Source organism: Sprattus sprattus (genome assembly GCF_963457725.1).
Source record: "Sprattus sprattus genome assembly, chromosome: 14".
NCBI lineage: Eukaryota > Metazoa > Chordata > Actinopteri > Clupeiformes > Clupeidae > Sprattus > Sprattus sprattus.
Window position 1 is genome coordinate 18,885,559 of NC_137912.1, and position 17,500 is coordinate 18,903,058.

Here is a 17,500-nt window from a genome sequence, read left to right on the forward strand (position 1 = left end):
AGTCCAGAGAGTGGTAACAGTTATACAGTAACAATGATGCTGAGTAAATGGTGAATTGTTTCATAAAATGTGTCTTAGCATCAATCAAAACAACATACAGTATATATTGCATACCTCTCTTTGTCTTTCTTTTTTCCTCTCTGACTCTTTTCTCTCTTTTTCTCTGTCTCTCCCTCTCTATGTCCTCTCTCTCTCTACTTCTCACTCTTTTCTTGCTCTCTTTCTCTGACTTTTTTTTCTCTCTCTCTCCCTCTCTCTCTCTCTCTCTTGCTGAGGTACAGCAGCGCCATGCAGCATCACTCTCAGCAGACATAGCAACACGCTGTCCTCTCTCTCTCTGTCTCTCTATCCCTTTCTCTCTTTGCATTTCCACCACGATACGTCTCTCTTTCTGATCATTCCTCTTTGAATACCTGCCTGCCTCTTTCACTCTCTCTCCTCTCTTTTCCTTTAGTTTTTGTCTGAAACTTTCCCCATGATGCTTTTCATTTCCATCAATTTCCTTTCATTCACCTGGTTCTGATCTCTGGGTTATTTCACAACACCTCTCTCTCTATCTTTCCCTCTTTCTCTCAATCCTCAAAAAGAAAAGAACAATCTTTTTCACCTTTTCTTACACCCTTGCGTGACTGGCCCTGATTGCCTGTGAGTCATTTTAAGTGTGTGAGTGTATGGCGTTCACTGGAGAAGGAGAATGTTGTTTTTCTTTCATTATTAGCAGCCACAGCACTTTGTCTTAGTCCACTCTGGGCTTCTGTGACACTGGACATTGCTAGGAGCCAGGCCTGAGGGGCCGGAACCACAGTGGGTGCCCCTCCTGAGCTCGTCAACATGCTGTCTGTGTGAGAGAGAGAAAATATCTGTGTGCGTGTGAGAGTGTGTTAGTCTGTGTGTGTGTGTGTGTGCGTGTGTATGTTAGAGATAGAGAGAACATATATGGGTGTGAGTGTGTGTGACTGTGTTTATATTTGTGTGTGTTGTGTGTGTGTGTGTGTGTGTGTGTGTGTGTGTGTGTGTGTGTGTGTGTGTGTGTGTGTGTGTGAGAGAGAGTGTGTGTGTGTGTTAGAGGGAGAGAGAACATATCTGCGTGTGTGTGAGTGTGTGTATTTGTGTGTGTGTGTGTGTGTGTGAACACTTGTGGGATGGTGTGCATATGAGAGATTTGTGGATATGTGTTTGTGTATGTCTTGGTGCGTGTAGTGTGTGTGTGTGTGTGTGTTTGTGTGTGTGTGTGTATTTTTTTCTGTGTATTAGAGAGAGAGAACACGTGTGTGTGTGTGTGTGTGTGTGTGTGTGTGTGTGTTTGTGGTAGAGAGAGAGAACATCTGTGTGTGTGATAGAGAGAGAGTATCTGTATTAGAGGTCGACTGATATATCGGTCGGCCGATGTATCGGGCCGATATTTGTCATTTTTTAATCTATCGACATCGGCCGATTAAAAAAAAAAAAAAAAAAAAAATGTTGTATTGTTTTCTTGAAGTAACAACACATGAAAACATAAAATGTGACTGATTCAAGTTTTACAAAGAGTTCTCCCTCCCCCCCTCCCCCCTCCCACGGCCCAGACAGCAACCCTAAAATAAAGACAAATCATAGTCTGTACACATACATATATGTGTATACATTGAAGAAAAGAATAACTAAAATAATAATAACATAAATAATACATTCAAAAAAAGGGGGGGTTCTCTGGATTCCTAGATTATGGATGTTTGTAAGTATTAGGCTGTGTGTCTGTGTGTGTATGTACGGGGGCACGGACTTCAGACTTAAGATACTAGTAGGGGAGTAAAATTGTGTGCATCTACTTATTACTGTGACGCTTTAGCATGCAAATTAATGGGAAAACTTTTAGATATCGGCCCTAAAAATCGGCCAAAAAAAATCGGCAGCCCATATCGGCTATCGGTTAAACCTGACCTCTAAGTATCGGCATCGGCATCGGTTATAGAAAAACCCATATCGGTCGACCTCTAATCTGTATGTGTCTGTGTGTATCTGTGTGAGTTTGTGTGTGAGGGAGTAAGAACACATATGTTTGTGTGTGTGTGTGTCAGAGAGAGAGAGAGAGATCATATGCACGTGTGTGTGTGTGTGTGTGTGAGAGAGAGAGATAGAGAGGAATTCTTGCCGTCAGAATGACTCTTATTTACCCAAGCCACAAGGTAACCATTTAAATTTAGATATCATCACAATATGTGGGCCTTTTTACCAGAATAAAACATAAAATACAAGCACTGTCATGCAGGTCTCCACATGCTTGGTCACTGCCTGTATATGCCTATGGGTTTGGTTTCATTAACTCCCAGTTTCAGGTTTGTGTCTGTAAGACATACTGCTGTAAAGAGGTATGTGTTCTCAGCTGGCCGGTACAGAGAGGTGACTCACCTCTGAATGTTTCTCTTTTTATCTCTGCTACCGTAAATTTTCTCACTCCTTTTGTAGCGTGGACGTGTTTGGCAGTCTAGTAAGGACACAGCAGATGTCTGCTTTTGAACTTTCATACAGCCTGGTTATGCCTTCCAAAAAGACACACTGAAAATGCGCGGCGATGGCTCAGGGATGATAGTGTGTTTCTCCTACAGTGATTTACAGTGTATAGGCAGATGATGGCTGACTCTGCAAGATCCAGGCCAGATGTATCCATGCCCCATCTATGCCACATTAACCCTTTGGAGAGTACGATCACAGCTATGTGATAAGAATGTTACCAAGTGAAGGTTTCATTTGAAAACATCATAATGAGCTCGAGCAACCATTATGAATGGAAGTTAATGTAAATTCTAGATCAAGATATTTCTGGAATGACTTGTAAAAAAAACTACAATCCTCAAAGAGGACCATATTTGATTCATGTCTAGTCCATATCCATGCTAGCTCTTTGAAAGCTTTATTCCAGGTCCATGTCAGATGTGACCCAGAGTTATCTGTTCTCTGGGTGTCAGAAGTAAGAAGTAGCTGAGCTACAGCTGTCTAAGATGAATGAGTTGGAGATGAGGGGTGGTGGTGGGTGGGTCCAGCATCCAGATGCTAAGATTCACAACAGCTGGGAGAAGTTAAAAACAAGATGCTCTTAGGGATAGAGTGAACGCCTCCAACAATAATGAAATGTGGGGAAGAGCTGCACTGAATCCAGGCCAGAGGAAGAGGATGAGTGTGTGTGTGTGTGTGTGTGTGTGTGTGTGTGTGTGTGTGTGTGTGTGTGTGTGTGTGTGTGTGTGTGTGTGTGTGTGTGTGTGTATTTAAAAATGACTTCTATCCTGTGAGCATATAGGTCAGTCAACCAGTGAAAGTCCCTACCACATGTAACCAAGGTCAGGGAGTAAACCGTCTCCAAGGGGGAAAAACTGATTACTTCCCCGACTAAAGCAGGTCATCTTCAGGTGGACTACTGTACACTGGGCAATCCCAGTGCCACAGTGCCTTATTTTAATGGCAAACCTTTTACACAGTACTTGTACAGTGTTTGGACTTGTTCATATAGCTGGTCGGTGCCCTTGGAAACAGGGTGATGACAACATGGATGTGGATACACAGAGGGATATGCCCAGACGGAGGAGAACAAGGGCTGTGTTTGTGGCTCAGCTACTGGGCAGAGGTTCCCAAGAACCAAAATCAACCAAAAACAGAGTTGGATGGCATTGCATCATCCCTTAATGTTCTCATTCCACGGAGATTGAGTTATACCTCTGTTTCCTGTATGGAAGTCTGTCTGTCTGTCTCTCTCTCTCTCTCTCTCTCTCTCTCTCTCTCTCTCCTATTTCTTCTCTCTTTCTCCCTCACTCTTTCTCTCTCTCCCCTCTCTTTCCTCCTTTTCTCTTTCTGTCTTCCTCCCTCCTTCCCTCCCTCTCTGTCTCTAATTCTTTCTTTCTATCCCTGTCTCTTTCTGTCTCTGCCTAACTATTTAATGAAAAAGGAATATGAAATTATGTCTGCCAGCTCACTGTGTGATGTCATCTCATAACACGCTGGAAGGTCCGAGCAGTCACAAGTTGTCTGCCTGGCCGGTCACACGCGCTGTTTATATTTATAATTTGCATCAGACAGGCAAAACACTATGAGGCCCAGCAATACAAATACCATTCATGGAATCCATAATGAATAACCAGCCCTGTCTCTTGATGCAGACAGACTTGACTTTCCCAGAGACGAGGCTCTGATTTGGTTCATTCTGACTCTAATGTTCTAGGGTTACATGACATGTTAGCATCAGCAATGATGAAAAACGAAGAAGTCTTTGTGAAAAATAGTTTAATCTCGTTCATACATAGTCCCACTAGCTCAACAGGTAGAGTGAGGTGCTAGTAACATGAGCTCAGTTAGGGATTGCATACTGATGAAACTGTATATCTGTATATCTATATATCAATCACTTTGAACAAAAGTATCTGACATAAATAAATGCAATATATATTTTGTTACTTACCGTCACTTTTCTTGTTGTTCCAGGGCAAAGTACTTCCGGGGAAGGAAGCTCAATGGAGAGTACGAGATCCGCGTTGAGCAGGTTGGTAGCCACACCATGTTACTGTAATAATATTACCCTGACATACTGTATGTCCTGTCCCACAGTAAATGATGATTATGATATTAGTTATATAAGACTGAAATACATCAAGCCACATTGATACTCAGAGTTAAGGCTTTGGAGACAAATGCTTCATGAATTGAATTGAACTGAGCTGAACTGAATTGAATTGAATTAAGTGAACAACTAATGCTCCTGTTCAGGTTGTACTGTGAGGCCTTTGCTGTGGCAACGTCCGCTAGTTGTTCTCTTGTTGGAGTCCTCCACTCCAGCACTGCATCTTCTGCTCAAGTACCTGATGGGTATCTACATGAGTAGGAATAGCTCTGATATATCTTTTCTGCTAGGGACCTGGTCCATTACTGGCTAATGTTAACATTTACTGCGTCTTTATAAGTTCAACACAGTTTTGCAGATAACATAGAGCCGTTGCATTTTAAAACACTTAAAAGACTTTCTCTGTCATTTGCTGAATACCGAGCCATTTTTGGAAGTAAAAAACTGACTCATGGTCATGATGTGAGCATGAAATTCCTAAGTTTTGTATTACTACCATTAAGACAAGCTACGTATATCTAAAAGGTTATTGTTCTACTATATCTAAAATTTGAAATTGAAATGTCCTGTCATGTTATGCAGCTGATTTAATACACATGACCAGGGCCTGAAATGAGATAGCCTTCGCATGACCTCATGGCGTGTCCTTATGTGTACATGTGTTTATGAATTTTCAGTAGGTCCGGTTGCCAATGTATACGTAGCGCTGTACCAAAGTCTAGACATACAGAACGACAGTGGAGAGATAGCATCTCGCTCTCCCCGCAGAAAAGCCACTGGTGGTGCCATACATCTGCTAGCCATTCAGCCCCCTCTTGATTTGTCTTTGAAATGAAAGGGTGGGATTTTATGGGAGAGAGGAGGAAAAAAGAGCCGGCAAACTGCTTTTTTAAGAGGGTGTCTGTTTGCCCGGCTTTGGTTGTTGTGGCTGCATGGCGTTCTGTTGTGGGGAAGTGGTGGTTTCTTTTGGCTGGCTGGAGAGAAAACTCCCCCAGGGGGCAGGTAGTGAAAGTGCAAAGAGAAAGAGAAAGAGAGGGAGAGAGAGAGAGAGAGAGAGAGAGAAAACAATAATAATAAAAATGTCCTCTCAAGCCTGCTGCAGCCTAGCCTAACGACCTTCTATAAAGATGCGATGTGGCATTAACGAGTGCCGGTAAATCAAGACGTTTGCCATATCAGTAATGGTGTCGCGTAAGACACTCTGCGTCCTCGAATGCCGCAGTCCTTTTTTCCCCTTCTTTTTTGTTTCACCATCGTCCAGAAACAGCTCTGTCCTTTGTTGCCATGGTGATGAATGCCCGATTTCTCAACCTGCCCAACTTGGCTGAACTTTGTGGAGTGTGTTTTTTCTTACTTTTCCCTTTTCTTTTACTCGTTACAGAAAGCTTGAGACAAAAAATGGAGGGAGAGTGGAGAGGAAAGAGGCACAGTCCTATGTGAAAGTGCTGCAGGGCTTTGAAAATGACAAATAAATACCTTCCCTTTCATCCCCATGTCCTCCCCTTCAATTCCACTCCCTCGTTCTTTTTCTTTCACTCCATCCTTTAATTTTCTCTCTTTTGTTCTTTTCCCTCCATTCTCTCATTTGCCTCCCCTCTTCCCAATTTTCTCACATGCTCTTGACATCTCATTTACTGTAACCCTCTTTCTCTCTTCCCTTCTGTATTTACCTCTATCACTTTCTCCCTCTCCCTTCCTCTCACTCTTTCTCTCTCATACTCTCCCCTATTCCTGTCAGCTCTGGTTCTCCCTCACACCCCCACAAAAAGCCCAAGTAGTCCTGTGCTTCTCGTGCCCATTGCCATATAAGGTACCAGCTGGTGAGGATAAGTGTGTGCCTTGGAGAGAGAGAAGCGTAGACCACCCAGACCATACGGACAGGCCTTATGGGCTCCTAGGAAAAGAAAAAATCAGGGGGCTGAGATGTCCTGATAGTGCAGTAAAGTTCTACTGTCGAGCATCTCTAAATGCTCTCTATCTCTCTCTCTCTCAATCTCTCTCTCTCTCTCTCTCTCTCTCTCTCTCTCTTTCTCTCACACACTCTCACACACACACACACACACAAACACACACACACACACACACACACACACACACACACACACACACACACACACACACACACACACACACACACACACACACACACACACACACACACACACTGAACTGACCTGACCTGACCTGGACCTGAGTAGACAATGAGGCCTATGCATTTGCATCTGTATGCATCTCCACACACAAACACACACACACACACACACACAGACACACACAAACACACGTACATTTAGCTGGCCAGTCTGTTGGTATAAATGTGCGCCACACACAGATAGAGTCCACCTGAGGTTTACATTAGCAGGGCTGCTGGCCTGGGTGCTAGAACGCTGCCTGGTATAAATACGTCCAAGCTAGAGGCCAAGACTTTTATGTAGATTTTCCTACTCACTGCTCACCATCCATGCTCATCACAGCTGGGGTGAGTTATTTGGTCTTGGACACGCAAAGTGCCTTCACATTCAGATAGCTATCACAACAATAGTTGCTTCGGGCTCTGTACATAGTAACTGGAAATTTACTGTATTAACCAACCAAAAAGCTTCAGAAGAACTGAGATATTCCTTCTAGCACACTATTTTTCATGTGCGCAGCAGACTCAAGACAGACTCACGCAGTGGCTACAGTTAGTCTGCCAGATGTTTGCGAGAAGGGCTAACATTGCATTACATGTTGTATTTTTTGATTTTCCATAGTTTTGGTGGCCAATCTATATGTAGCGCTACACCACAAGTCTAGACACTCTGAATAAAGTGGGAAGATAGCATAGCAACAGCACGCAGTTCACAGCATGTTTCCAACACCCTGTCTTTTTTTTAAAGGCTCTAGTGTGCTAGCTTACATGTTGCCATGTTGTAGTAGACCTGATTGTGTGCTATGAGTTTAGTTTGTTCATGTGAACAGATCAATCCAAGAGAACACTCGCCCACCAGTCTTTTCCAGCTACTGATAGCAGCCCAGTGATAATGGTAAGATGGACATTGACAAGAAGAGATTTTGAAAGTTGTTCAAATAGATCCTATGCCAATAATGATTTGGATAAGAATTCAAAGCCTTGTTACTGAGAAAAGGTTACACTAAGCGTCTTTGCATGTCTGTGACTGCCGAATTCTCCACAAACAGATATTTCTATAAATATATATTACTAATAGCTAGCTCACATGCTGCCATATGCTTGTGTATAGGTAGTAGAACACGTTCATTAAATGCTCATTTTGCTCTTCAAAAAATAAAGCAAAGACATTTTGGTTTTATTTGCGTCCCTGTTTCTGTCCTCACAAGAGTTCCCACTGAGTGCCCTGTTTGCTTCAGGCGATCCAGGCTGCCCAGGTGGCTGGTTGCACAGTCTGCCCTGACAGGAACTGACACAGATTCGGCCCGGCACTGGCTACCATCCGCATAGCATTTCCAACCGGCTGCCTTGCCTTGCCTTACGTACCCTCAGGAAAGGGGAACACGACTTGACCCTGAGCTGCCCCCGGCCTTGATGTTCACTTAGTGGATCTTGTTTACTACAAGTGTCCTTGATTCTGTTCTCGCGGCCCTTCCATATGTTATCTCATCCCCTCAAGTGGCACTCTTTGAGCCTCTTCCAGAGCCGCAGCGGCCTCTGCTCCCGCCACAAGCAGGGCTCTTTCCATCCCCAGTAAGCGCTGATAATTCTGCAGCCTCTCGCTTTAAAATCCAAGAGACGTGCTCCAATTTGGTTTTTACGCCTCTGCCAATAAGTGATTTTAATTTTTTTTTTCCCCTGTAGCCATGCCTGTGTGATGCCCAAGTGCATTGTGAATTGTCGAGATACGGCACTGACGTCAATGCAAAGGGTGCAGATGTGTAATGGGCGCTGCTGGAGTGGATTAAACTGACAGTGGATGCGTGCTGGTATTCGGTACACTCATAGCTCCCACACCTTTTCTTCAAGATGGCTGTTTTTCCTGACTAAGACCAAGGCAGTTTCACCAATAGCAAATTGGATGATTAAGTCGTCAAGGAGCTCTCCAACTACCTACGAGGACGTAATTTTGTCGGCTGGTTTTGCTCAGCGCGGTTTCCCTTTGAGAGAAGCAGCCCTGCCCTGGCAGGTGGTCCCTTGGACCACATCTGTTCTCCAGAGCCATGAACTCAGCAAGGGTGGCACGCTACCAGGTCTACCCATAATGCCCCATGTCTGTTGGCATCGTGCCAATGGGTGGAGGGGGCTTTATAATCCTCTCCGTTTTATCAAACAAGCCTGTTGGCCGTGGTGAGGTGACATCGCTGTTTATGTTCCCGCTGCAAGGTCTGATACCAGTGTAAGGGGGCATCTGGACAGAGCTTGGCAGGGCCATAGATGGTAGACATTCCCCGTCGATGAGTTGCCCAGGTCTTCTTTAGGCTATGCCACACAGGGTGCAGTGCCACCCAGGCCGCGGGGCCAGGTCAGCCATATTCACGACACCGAAACTGTTTGTTTCTAAATTCAGCATTAAACCTTTAATATTTACATTCACATTTCACAGACACCTTGATCCCTATAAGCTATTTGCAGCTCAGTGAAGGTATGCATTTTAGCAGGAAACTGGCTTTGCTGTTGCCAGTCCCTTGCTAGTTTCAGTTGCTATGTGTGCATCAGAAAAGCAAAGACAAGTACACCTGCGCTCCTGTGCTAACAACAGCAAGGCCTTCGGTCCGACACCCAAGGAGCACACAGTAGTAACTTTTATATTCATTCTCATGCAACAGAGGACCTGTGTGTGTCAGACTTTTCTCATCTTCAGCTGCCAGAGGTAATTAGTGATGGTAGTCAGGTTTACTGTTTACATCTGGATAAGTCTGTTTGGGTATATGAGATCTAAATGCAGGTTCTTAAAATATATCAAATGAATCAGCTAGTGTATAAGTCAACATCTGCAAATGGTCTGCTGTTTGATGATGGACATCTGGGTTAAAAGATAGCTGCCCTGTCAGAGGGGGCAACCACTTCTGTCAATACGGAAACTATTTGAGAACCACCGGATCACCGCAAGCATCAGCCTTAGAAGAGACACAAATGCACATATACACACACACATACACACAAACGTATGCACACAAAACACAAAAACATATATGCACACCTCACCGCCACCCCCCCCCCCCCCCCCTCACAAACACACACACACACACACACGCCTTCATGCACACACACAAACACACAGAGTCACACAACCACACACACACACACACACTCACACATGCATACAAGCACAGATGTCCTCACCCACACACTCACGTGCACGTCCACACGCATGGTTTCTCGGTTTATCTGCAGTACCTAATTTAAGAGTCCCCACATTGGTAGAGCAGTGCTTGCATATACTCAGGGGGGGGGGGGGGGGGGCGCGATGGGGGGGAGGCACGAGTGTTTATTTTACAGGGGGACATAATGGGCCGTTAAATGAGAGGTTGAACGTTGGTGAAAGGGCCGCAGCTAAATATGGACCCATGTGACGGGAGAAGCAGCGAAACACTGCCCGGCTAGCTTAAAAAAAGAAGCAGGCAAACGCTGTCCTGTGCTATTCTTACTGCCACGGCCATTTGATTTCTTATTTTAAAAGCACAGTTCCTTTGCTGACTGAAGATGAGGTGGGAGGTTTGCTCCTGGCTGCACGTGATCCTGTTCCATTTATTTTGGTACAAATGTTTTATTTTTCTTATTTGGAGTTACACAGAGCAAGAAAAACAACAACACACATACCCCCCCCACCCCACCCAACACAACAATTATCCTTTCCCGCCCTCCCATCCCATTCCCCTCTCCCTGATCCTGTTAAGTAACAGAGCTTGTTTGTGTCCTGGGACATTTACCCATTTCGTACACAGAGTCAAACACATGCTGTGTGCTGTTGCAACACAACAGTTTCCCTTTTGGATATCAATAGATAGATCAGGTTTTCTCTCTCTCTCTCTCTCTCTCTCTCTCTCTCTCTCTCTCTCTCTCTTAGCTCTCAGGTGACCTGAAGCTTTCTCCCCCCTTTGCAGTAAACCAGTCTCTGGCCTTTCTAAACTCAGTGACACCAGTTTAAAAAGAATCTCCCAGAAATACCCACCAGGATTCCCGGACAGGCTTTGTGCCGCGGCTTTGACTGATGAGTGCTGGACAGGAGGGGGAAAGAAATGTGTTGGTGGCGTAGGGGAGCTGGCAGCATCCGAAGCGTCGAATCTGGGGGCGGTTGCTCGGTTTAAGGCCCTCTCTTTGTCATGAGTGAGTGGCTGCCGCGGTGGAGCCTGTTGTGCACTGTTGTGTTCCCAGCCAAGCCGAAACCTAAACAGCACCCTGAACGGAGTGAATATTCCAGGGTGCACTCAACAATAATGATACGGTGCACCACAGGTGAGACACGACTAAGGAAAACGAGTGATGTGGTTTTAGACAATGAGGACGTTTACAGTTTATCGCAATCGCCAGACACATTTCCTGAACTTCAAAACCACACACTCAGTACAATAATCAGTATAGACCTCAGCCTTTAATTATATATTCAAATGCTTCATTTTAAACCACAGTCTCCTCCATCTAAGACAACACTTCCGGAATTTTGCACACACAGCATATCATATTCACACACACACACACACACACACACACACACACACACACACACACACACACACACACACACACACACACACACACAACACACACACACACACACACACACACACACTTGCACGGGTCAGGGGAGATTTATGATAAAAGAAATAATGGAATGAATTTATGAAATGAATTTATGATCGATCTGTCTATCAATCTATCCGTCTATCTATCTATTTATCTTTCTATCTATCTATCTATCTATCCAGCCATCCATCCATTTATACTGTATCTTGGCAATGGAGATCATTAGTCTATCAGGGCAGACAGTTGTAGACAATGGCACCAGTGACTCGGGGTGTCTAACTTTCTGCCCCCTTTCCACAGCCTTTCAGATCAGTTCCAAGCGCTGCACTAGTCCAGGGCTACTTCATAGAGGTCTGTGGGGAGATGTCATCCATACAGATAGCATGGGTGGACAGAGAGAAAGAGGGATCAGCTCTGGGGGCCATTTGTCCCCTGGTCTGTTTCCTGTTTTCTTTTCCCAGGCCAGGAAGGCATCCAAAACAAGCCCTGAATGCATAACCCTGACAGTAACCATGGCACTCTGAAACCGATCCAGTTCTCTCTGTCTCTCCTCTCTATCACTTTCTGTGTCTTTCTGTCTCTCTCTCTCTCTCTCTCTCTCTCTCACTCTGTCTCTCTCTCTCTCTTTCCCTCAGTCTGCAGTTTGTTTATCTATCTCTCTCTCTTTCTCTTTTTCTGTCTCTCTCACTCTCTCCCTTTTTATGTATCTTTCTGTTTCCCTTTCTCTCTTTCCCTCGGCCTTCTGTCTGTATGTCTCTCTCTCTCTTTCTCTCTCTTATTCTGTCTTTCTTACTCTCTCCCTTGCTGTCTCTTTCTGTTTCACTCTCTCTCTTTCCCTCAGTCTTCTGTCTCTCTCTCTCTCTCTCTCTTTTTCTGTCTCCTTCTGTCCTCGACCAATGGCGGTCACTGATGACACTTCCTTGATATAGCCAACCAGTCAGTTTTAGTCTAGCATTTGACTGACTTTGCCAAAACAGAAAAGGAAAAAAGCTCATGGGTTTATCTGGTCATAGAGAACGTCAGTGCAGGCTCTTGCAGAGGAGATTGTTTTTCTGCCAAAGGTTGTTATTCAGTGCGCGCGTGTGTGTGCCTGTGTCACTTTTTACTGTCCGAGCATGTGTGTGTCTGTGTCTGTGTGTGTGTGTGTGTGTGTGTGTGTGTGTGTGTGTGTGTGTGTGTGTGTGTGTGTGTGTGTGTGTGTGTTTGCCTTTGCTGTCTTCAAGGCTTTCCTTGGCAAGACTGAGACTGCACAGTGCACAGATGTTTCTCTCAATGTAGCGTATCTTTGCAGGAGAGCAGGAGAATCACCAAGGAACAGGGCCAAGCATGTGTCCTTGAGGCACTCCACTCTGCATGGCAAGGGCTCCTGCAACGTCCTGTAAATGAGATTGCTGCCTTATTCTTATTTTCTTGGAAAATGAGAGAAGGTAGGGGGGGCAGGTCTGAGAGACTGCTCTTGTTTTGCTGTTGTGAAATATGGCCAAGAGGCAAGAGGCATGCTTGCCAAAGAATTGGACAGTTAACCTCATTTGTCCTAAAGCTCAGAATCTAATCTGCTTTAGGACCGTCTGATGATAATCTGATTATCAAAACTGATGAATTTACTACTGTAATGCCCAAATGCCCACTGGTAGATGTTCTACTACCATATTTAGATGTAGTATGGTTGTATTTGAATCCTTACCAACCTAAATTCCACACAGCCAGAGTCATCCACCCCATTTTACTTGCACTCAGTTATTTAAATCAAAGTGGTTTTGTACCACCTTACTCTCCCAGTGTATTCAGCTGTACGTTAAAGTTCAAGCATCTTTGGTTGTGCCGTTAAAATAGACGGGTGATTTGAGTTTACATCTGCTTTTGTGTCCTCTGTCACGCACTCCCCAATGCAGCGGCAGCCAAACATAATGCTTGCACAGATGACCCCTGATTTGCTGGCTGTGTTGGGGATGCCAGGAGGAGAGTTTGGTGGTCGGAGTCATTGAGGAACATTTTAACGCCTCAGTCTCAGCCTCCCTTTTCACTTGGCCTCTCTCTCTCTCTCTCTCTCTCTCTCCCCCCTCTCTCTCCCCCCTTAGATGAATTCAAAGGCTTTTCAACCACATTAAATACCTTGGTGCTTAATTTATTTCTGCACAGTGGAACATCAGACAAGCTGTAGAGCATGGCGTTGTTGTTTACGGTGACTAATGAACATGTCAGATTTGGCTTCTTATAGAATTGTATTGTTTGGCATATACATTTTGAATATATGTCTTTGTCAGTAAAAAAACTGCCATGGCAGTTGAAAAACGAATTTCTAGATATCTACCTGCACCTGGGTTCATTTCACAACTGGAACTCATGAAATGGATCATAAAATGGAAGATAAGACTGTGAAAAGGTTGTAAAATAGTACATCATTCTGTACATATGTGTGTGTTTGAGTTGTTCTCTGAAAGGATGAAAAATAAAGCTCATATCCTCTGTTTTTAAGAGCTACTTGATGTTACACAAATGAAAAGTATGACGTCAGATATCAGTCCAAAATGCCTCTCTCACTTTTCATCCCTCCATTCTATCTGAACCCCCCCCCCCAACACACACACACACACACACACACACACACACACTCAAAAGCACACATTAACACACAGATAGTAGTAGTAGTAGTAGTAGTAGTAGTAGTAGTAGCAGTAGTAGTAGTATTGCAGCACGTATTGCTTTAGATGGGTTATGTGTATTGTGTTGGGTGGAATTCAAATGCACTGTGTAAACCTCTGTGTTAAGGGAATTATAGTATTTTAATGAGAGTGTGCTAGCTACATAGTGGCCCTATGTGGTAATACTAGATGCATACCTACCCTACACATATGACCCCTGTCTTAAATTACGAAAACGAATCCTTGAAAGAAGTAATCAGACCATGGACATCATAATGCTTTTGTATTACTATAGGGAATACTTTTAATGCCTGTCATTAGAGGGTAATATGCATCAATCTCTGGGGAAATATGGCATGATAGAATACTCTGTCTGTCCCTCAGGCGTTATTCCCTGATGTGGTCTCTGTCTATACCTGAGATCTTCCCCCAGACAACCCCCCCCCCCCCCCCCCCCCCACCACCAACACACCCACACAGACACACGCACACGCACACACACACACCACAACCACCAAAATCACCACCACCACACACACACACAGACAAAACATACCCACTTTATTCACAAATCAGACAATAAGACACACACACACACACACACACACAAACACACACACACACATATCATCTGAGTGTTTCACAGAGCTTGATTAAGTTGTTAGGGTATCCCAGCGACGGGCATCACAAGGCCAGTGAAGGCTTAGAGGCAGAGGCAGCAGACAGCAGGGGGATAACTCAATTTAGCGCACGCACACACACACACAAACACACACACACACACACACACACACACACACACATACACACACACACACACACACACACACACACACACATACTTCAGGGAATGGCCTTCCTTTCTCTTCAGGATCTTATTGTTACACTGCTACTCTGTCTCTCTCCCTCTTTTTCACTCTCTTTTTCACTCTCTCTTACCCCACAAAGGTCGTTCTCTCTATCATTCGAACTGTCTTACCCCACATACCCCACAACATTTTATTCTGTCCCTTTCTCTCTCTCTGACTGTCTCCCTCTCTGTCTCTCTGGCTGTCTTTATGTTTTTCTCGTTTTTGCACACTGCCCCCCCCCCCCCCCCACCCCCACCCCACACACACACACACACACACTGCACCCTGTATCTAACGCTCTCTCTCGTCCCACAACAGCAATATCCACAGAACATTGGCATAATATCCTTCCTTCCAAATTTCCCTTGTTCCTAATTGGAATTTCCGGCAAAATGACTGTAATGAAGTGTCTGTCTGGGGTCTTTTACGCTGTGGAGGAACAAATTCTGTCTTCTCTGTCTTTAATGTCCGCCCCTCTCCCTCTCTCTCAGTAGCACTGTGGAGGAACAAATACTGGGCCACTCACATCTGCCCCCAAATTAAAACAGAACAGATGTTTGAACATGGTTCAGTATTTTATCACTAATGATACCCTGTCTAGCTATTTTTGTTAAATGTGTACTTTCTTCCATTTATGCAATTAGATTAGATAAAATAGATGTTGATATTGCAGTGATGTAACCTAATTAGGGTTGTAGTGAATTTTTAAGTGTGCTGTGGAACCATTATATGTTCAACTTTAGGTAACTGTCATTTTCTAACTGTCATTCTCTCTTGTTCTCTCCCAGGCTGAGTTCACAGAGATCAACTTAGCCTCCTATGTCAGCAGCGGCTGCATGATCGACATGCAGGTCACAAGAGGTGGAACTAAGGTGGTCAGGTAAGGCATTCTCATTATAACTCATAAAAGAACGCTTATTTATGCAATGAGTTTTATTCGTCTTCATTGGAAGAGAGCACAGCCATTTAAATATGAAAAAAGAGACATGCAAGAGAGAGAGAGAGAGAGAGTGAAAGAGACAGATACTCTCTCTCTCTCCCTCTCTCTTTCTCTCTCACACATACACACACACACACACACACACAGAAATACTGATGATTTGCTCTCCAGTATTTATAGTGGGTTTCTGGTCCTGACATCAAAAACAAAAGTCGCCAAAACTTCACTTTATGATTATCCACACATGCTTTAAGTGGATACTATGTGTTGCATTTTGGGTCTATGCACACTCCACAGTGGTACGAAGAAAGTTTGTATCAAGTACTTTTGACAGACTTGCACAATTAATTCAAGTCCATGAATGCAAGTACCATGTGCTCAAACTTTGACTAGTGACATAGTGAGACACCGTGTATAATCATTTACTGGAACATGAATGAACTCCACACCTTCCCATCATGCATCAGTGTGTTACATGAAGTTACCATTAGTGTGTTCCATCATCAGTCTGGCTAACCCACTTCTGTCTGTGTGTGTTTAGGGCCACTGATTGGCTAAGCTAATTAGCTAATGAGATACACACGGTGCTATGTTAGCATCTTAGTTTACCTGCTGAATACTGAACACTGCAGAGCATGACTGCAGTCCTTTTCACCTTTGTGCCAGCCCAACATGACTGGGAATTTACAAAGAGTGAAACCTGTGTCCTTGTATACAGTTTTTCACTCTTGCTGCAGTGACAGTTCAAATTGGTTCATGTCATGACGGCTAAATTAATTACTTAGTTCAGTATGAGGGGTAGAGTGGTGAATTAGCCTGTATTGCCAGTGACTCATCAAAAATATATTGGTGCTCTGTCAAAGCACCCTTATTAATTGGCATTCAGGATGACAGCAATGTCTAAAGCTCCAACATAGTAGCTGTCAAAATATTTGTCTTTTTTCCTGTTCTCTCTTTTTCTTTCCACTCGTGATTGACAGATTCAGTGCTGGTCTGACAGATCGGTTTTATTTTTTACTCCATTTGTGGCTGTTCAGCAGTGGCCAACCTGTGACGGCGACCAGGATATTGCTACCGTGGCCGCCATCCCATAGGAACCGGCCCAGTGAAGCCAGGGGGAGTCGTGGGAGTGCACCCAAGTGTATATTCATCTAAATAAATGAGCTAATGGAATTCACTCTCAAGCCCCCGCCGGCTTAAAGAGCCAAGCAAAGCTTTATTAAAACACGATAATATTGGTTTCTATTCCTAGACCCTGGGACCTATAGGCGAGGGGGGGGGGGGGGGGGGGGAGCGCCTTCCGAACCCTTATCCAACAAAGCTTTTCAAGTGACAGTTCCATCCATACCATGAGACACGTTCCCAGAGATGAACGCGTAGATAAACTCGTTGTATAGTTCCCAGGGGCTGGAGACCAAAGGCGTTTGGTGTTTTGGGACATATTTGCTCTCTCTGTCCCAGGCGATTCGCACGGGCCATATGTCTTTGGAGATGGAGGGAGAAATTGCATGCCATGGTTCTGGCATTAACCCCAGATGTCTCTCCTTACATCACTGTGGCCTGAGCTTGCTCCCAGAGCATAGACTTCTCCCTAGCTGCCACCCCAACAATTATATATGTTATTCTCATAACACTGGGGTCTCTTTATAGTTTCATATTAAATCAGGTTTATTTATGCATAGAAAGCATATTTCAAACCAAAGAGGTTTGGATATAACAACAGGGTTTTAATATATGCCTAAAAAAAGACATAAAATCCATGGCTCGGACAAACCAGATGTGGTT

At 44.3% G+C, this 17,500-nt stretch overlaps 1 protein-coding gene across 1 annotated transcript in view; it reads left to right on the forward strand.

Annotated features, from left to right (window-relative positions):
* The window catches only part of syn3 (synapsin III), a gene marked incomplete at both ends in the record, with an annotated part of 96,093 nt that overhangs the window by 8,130 nt on the left and 70,463 nt on the right, over positions 1–17,500 (forward strand). The window contains 2 exons of the mRNA XM_080851444.1: positions 4,450–4,507; positions 15,564–15,655. Coding sequence (XP_080707570.1) covers positions 4,450–4,507; positions 15,564–15,655 — 150 coding nt within the window. The remainder of the gene's footprint in view (positions 1–4,449; positions 4,508–15,563; positions 15,656–17,500) is intronic.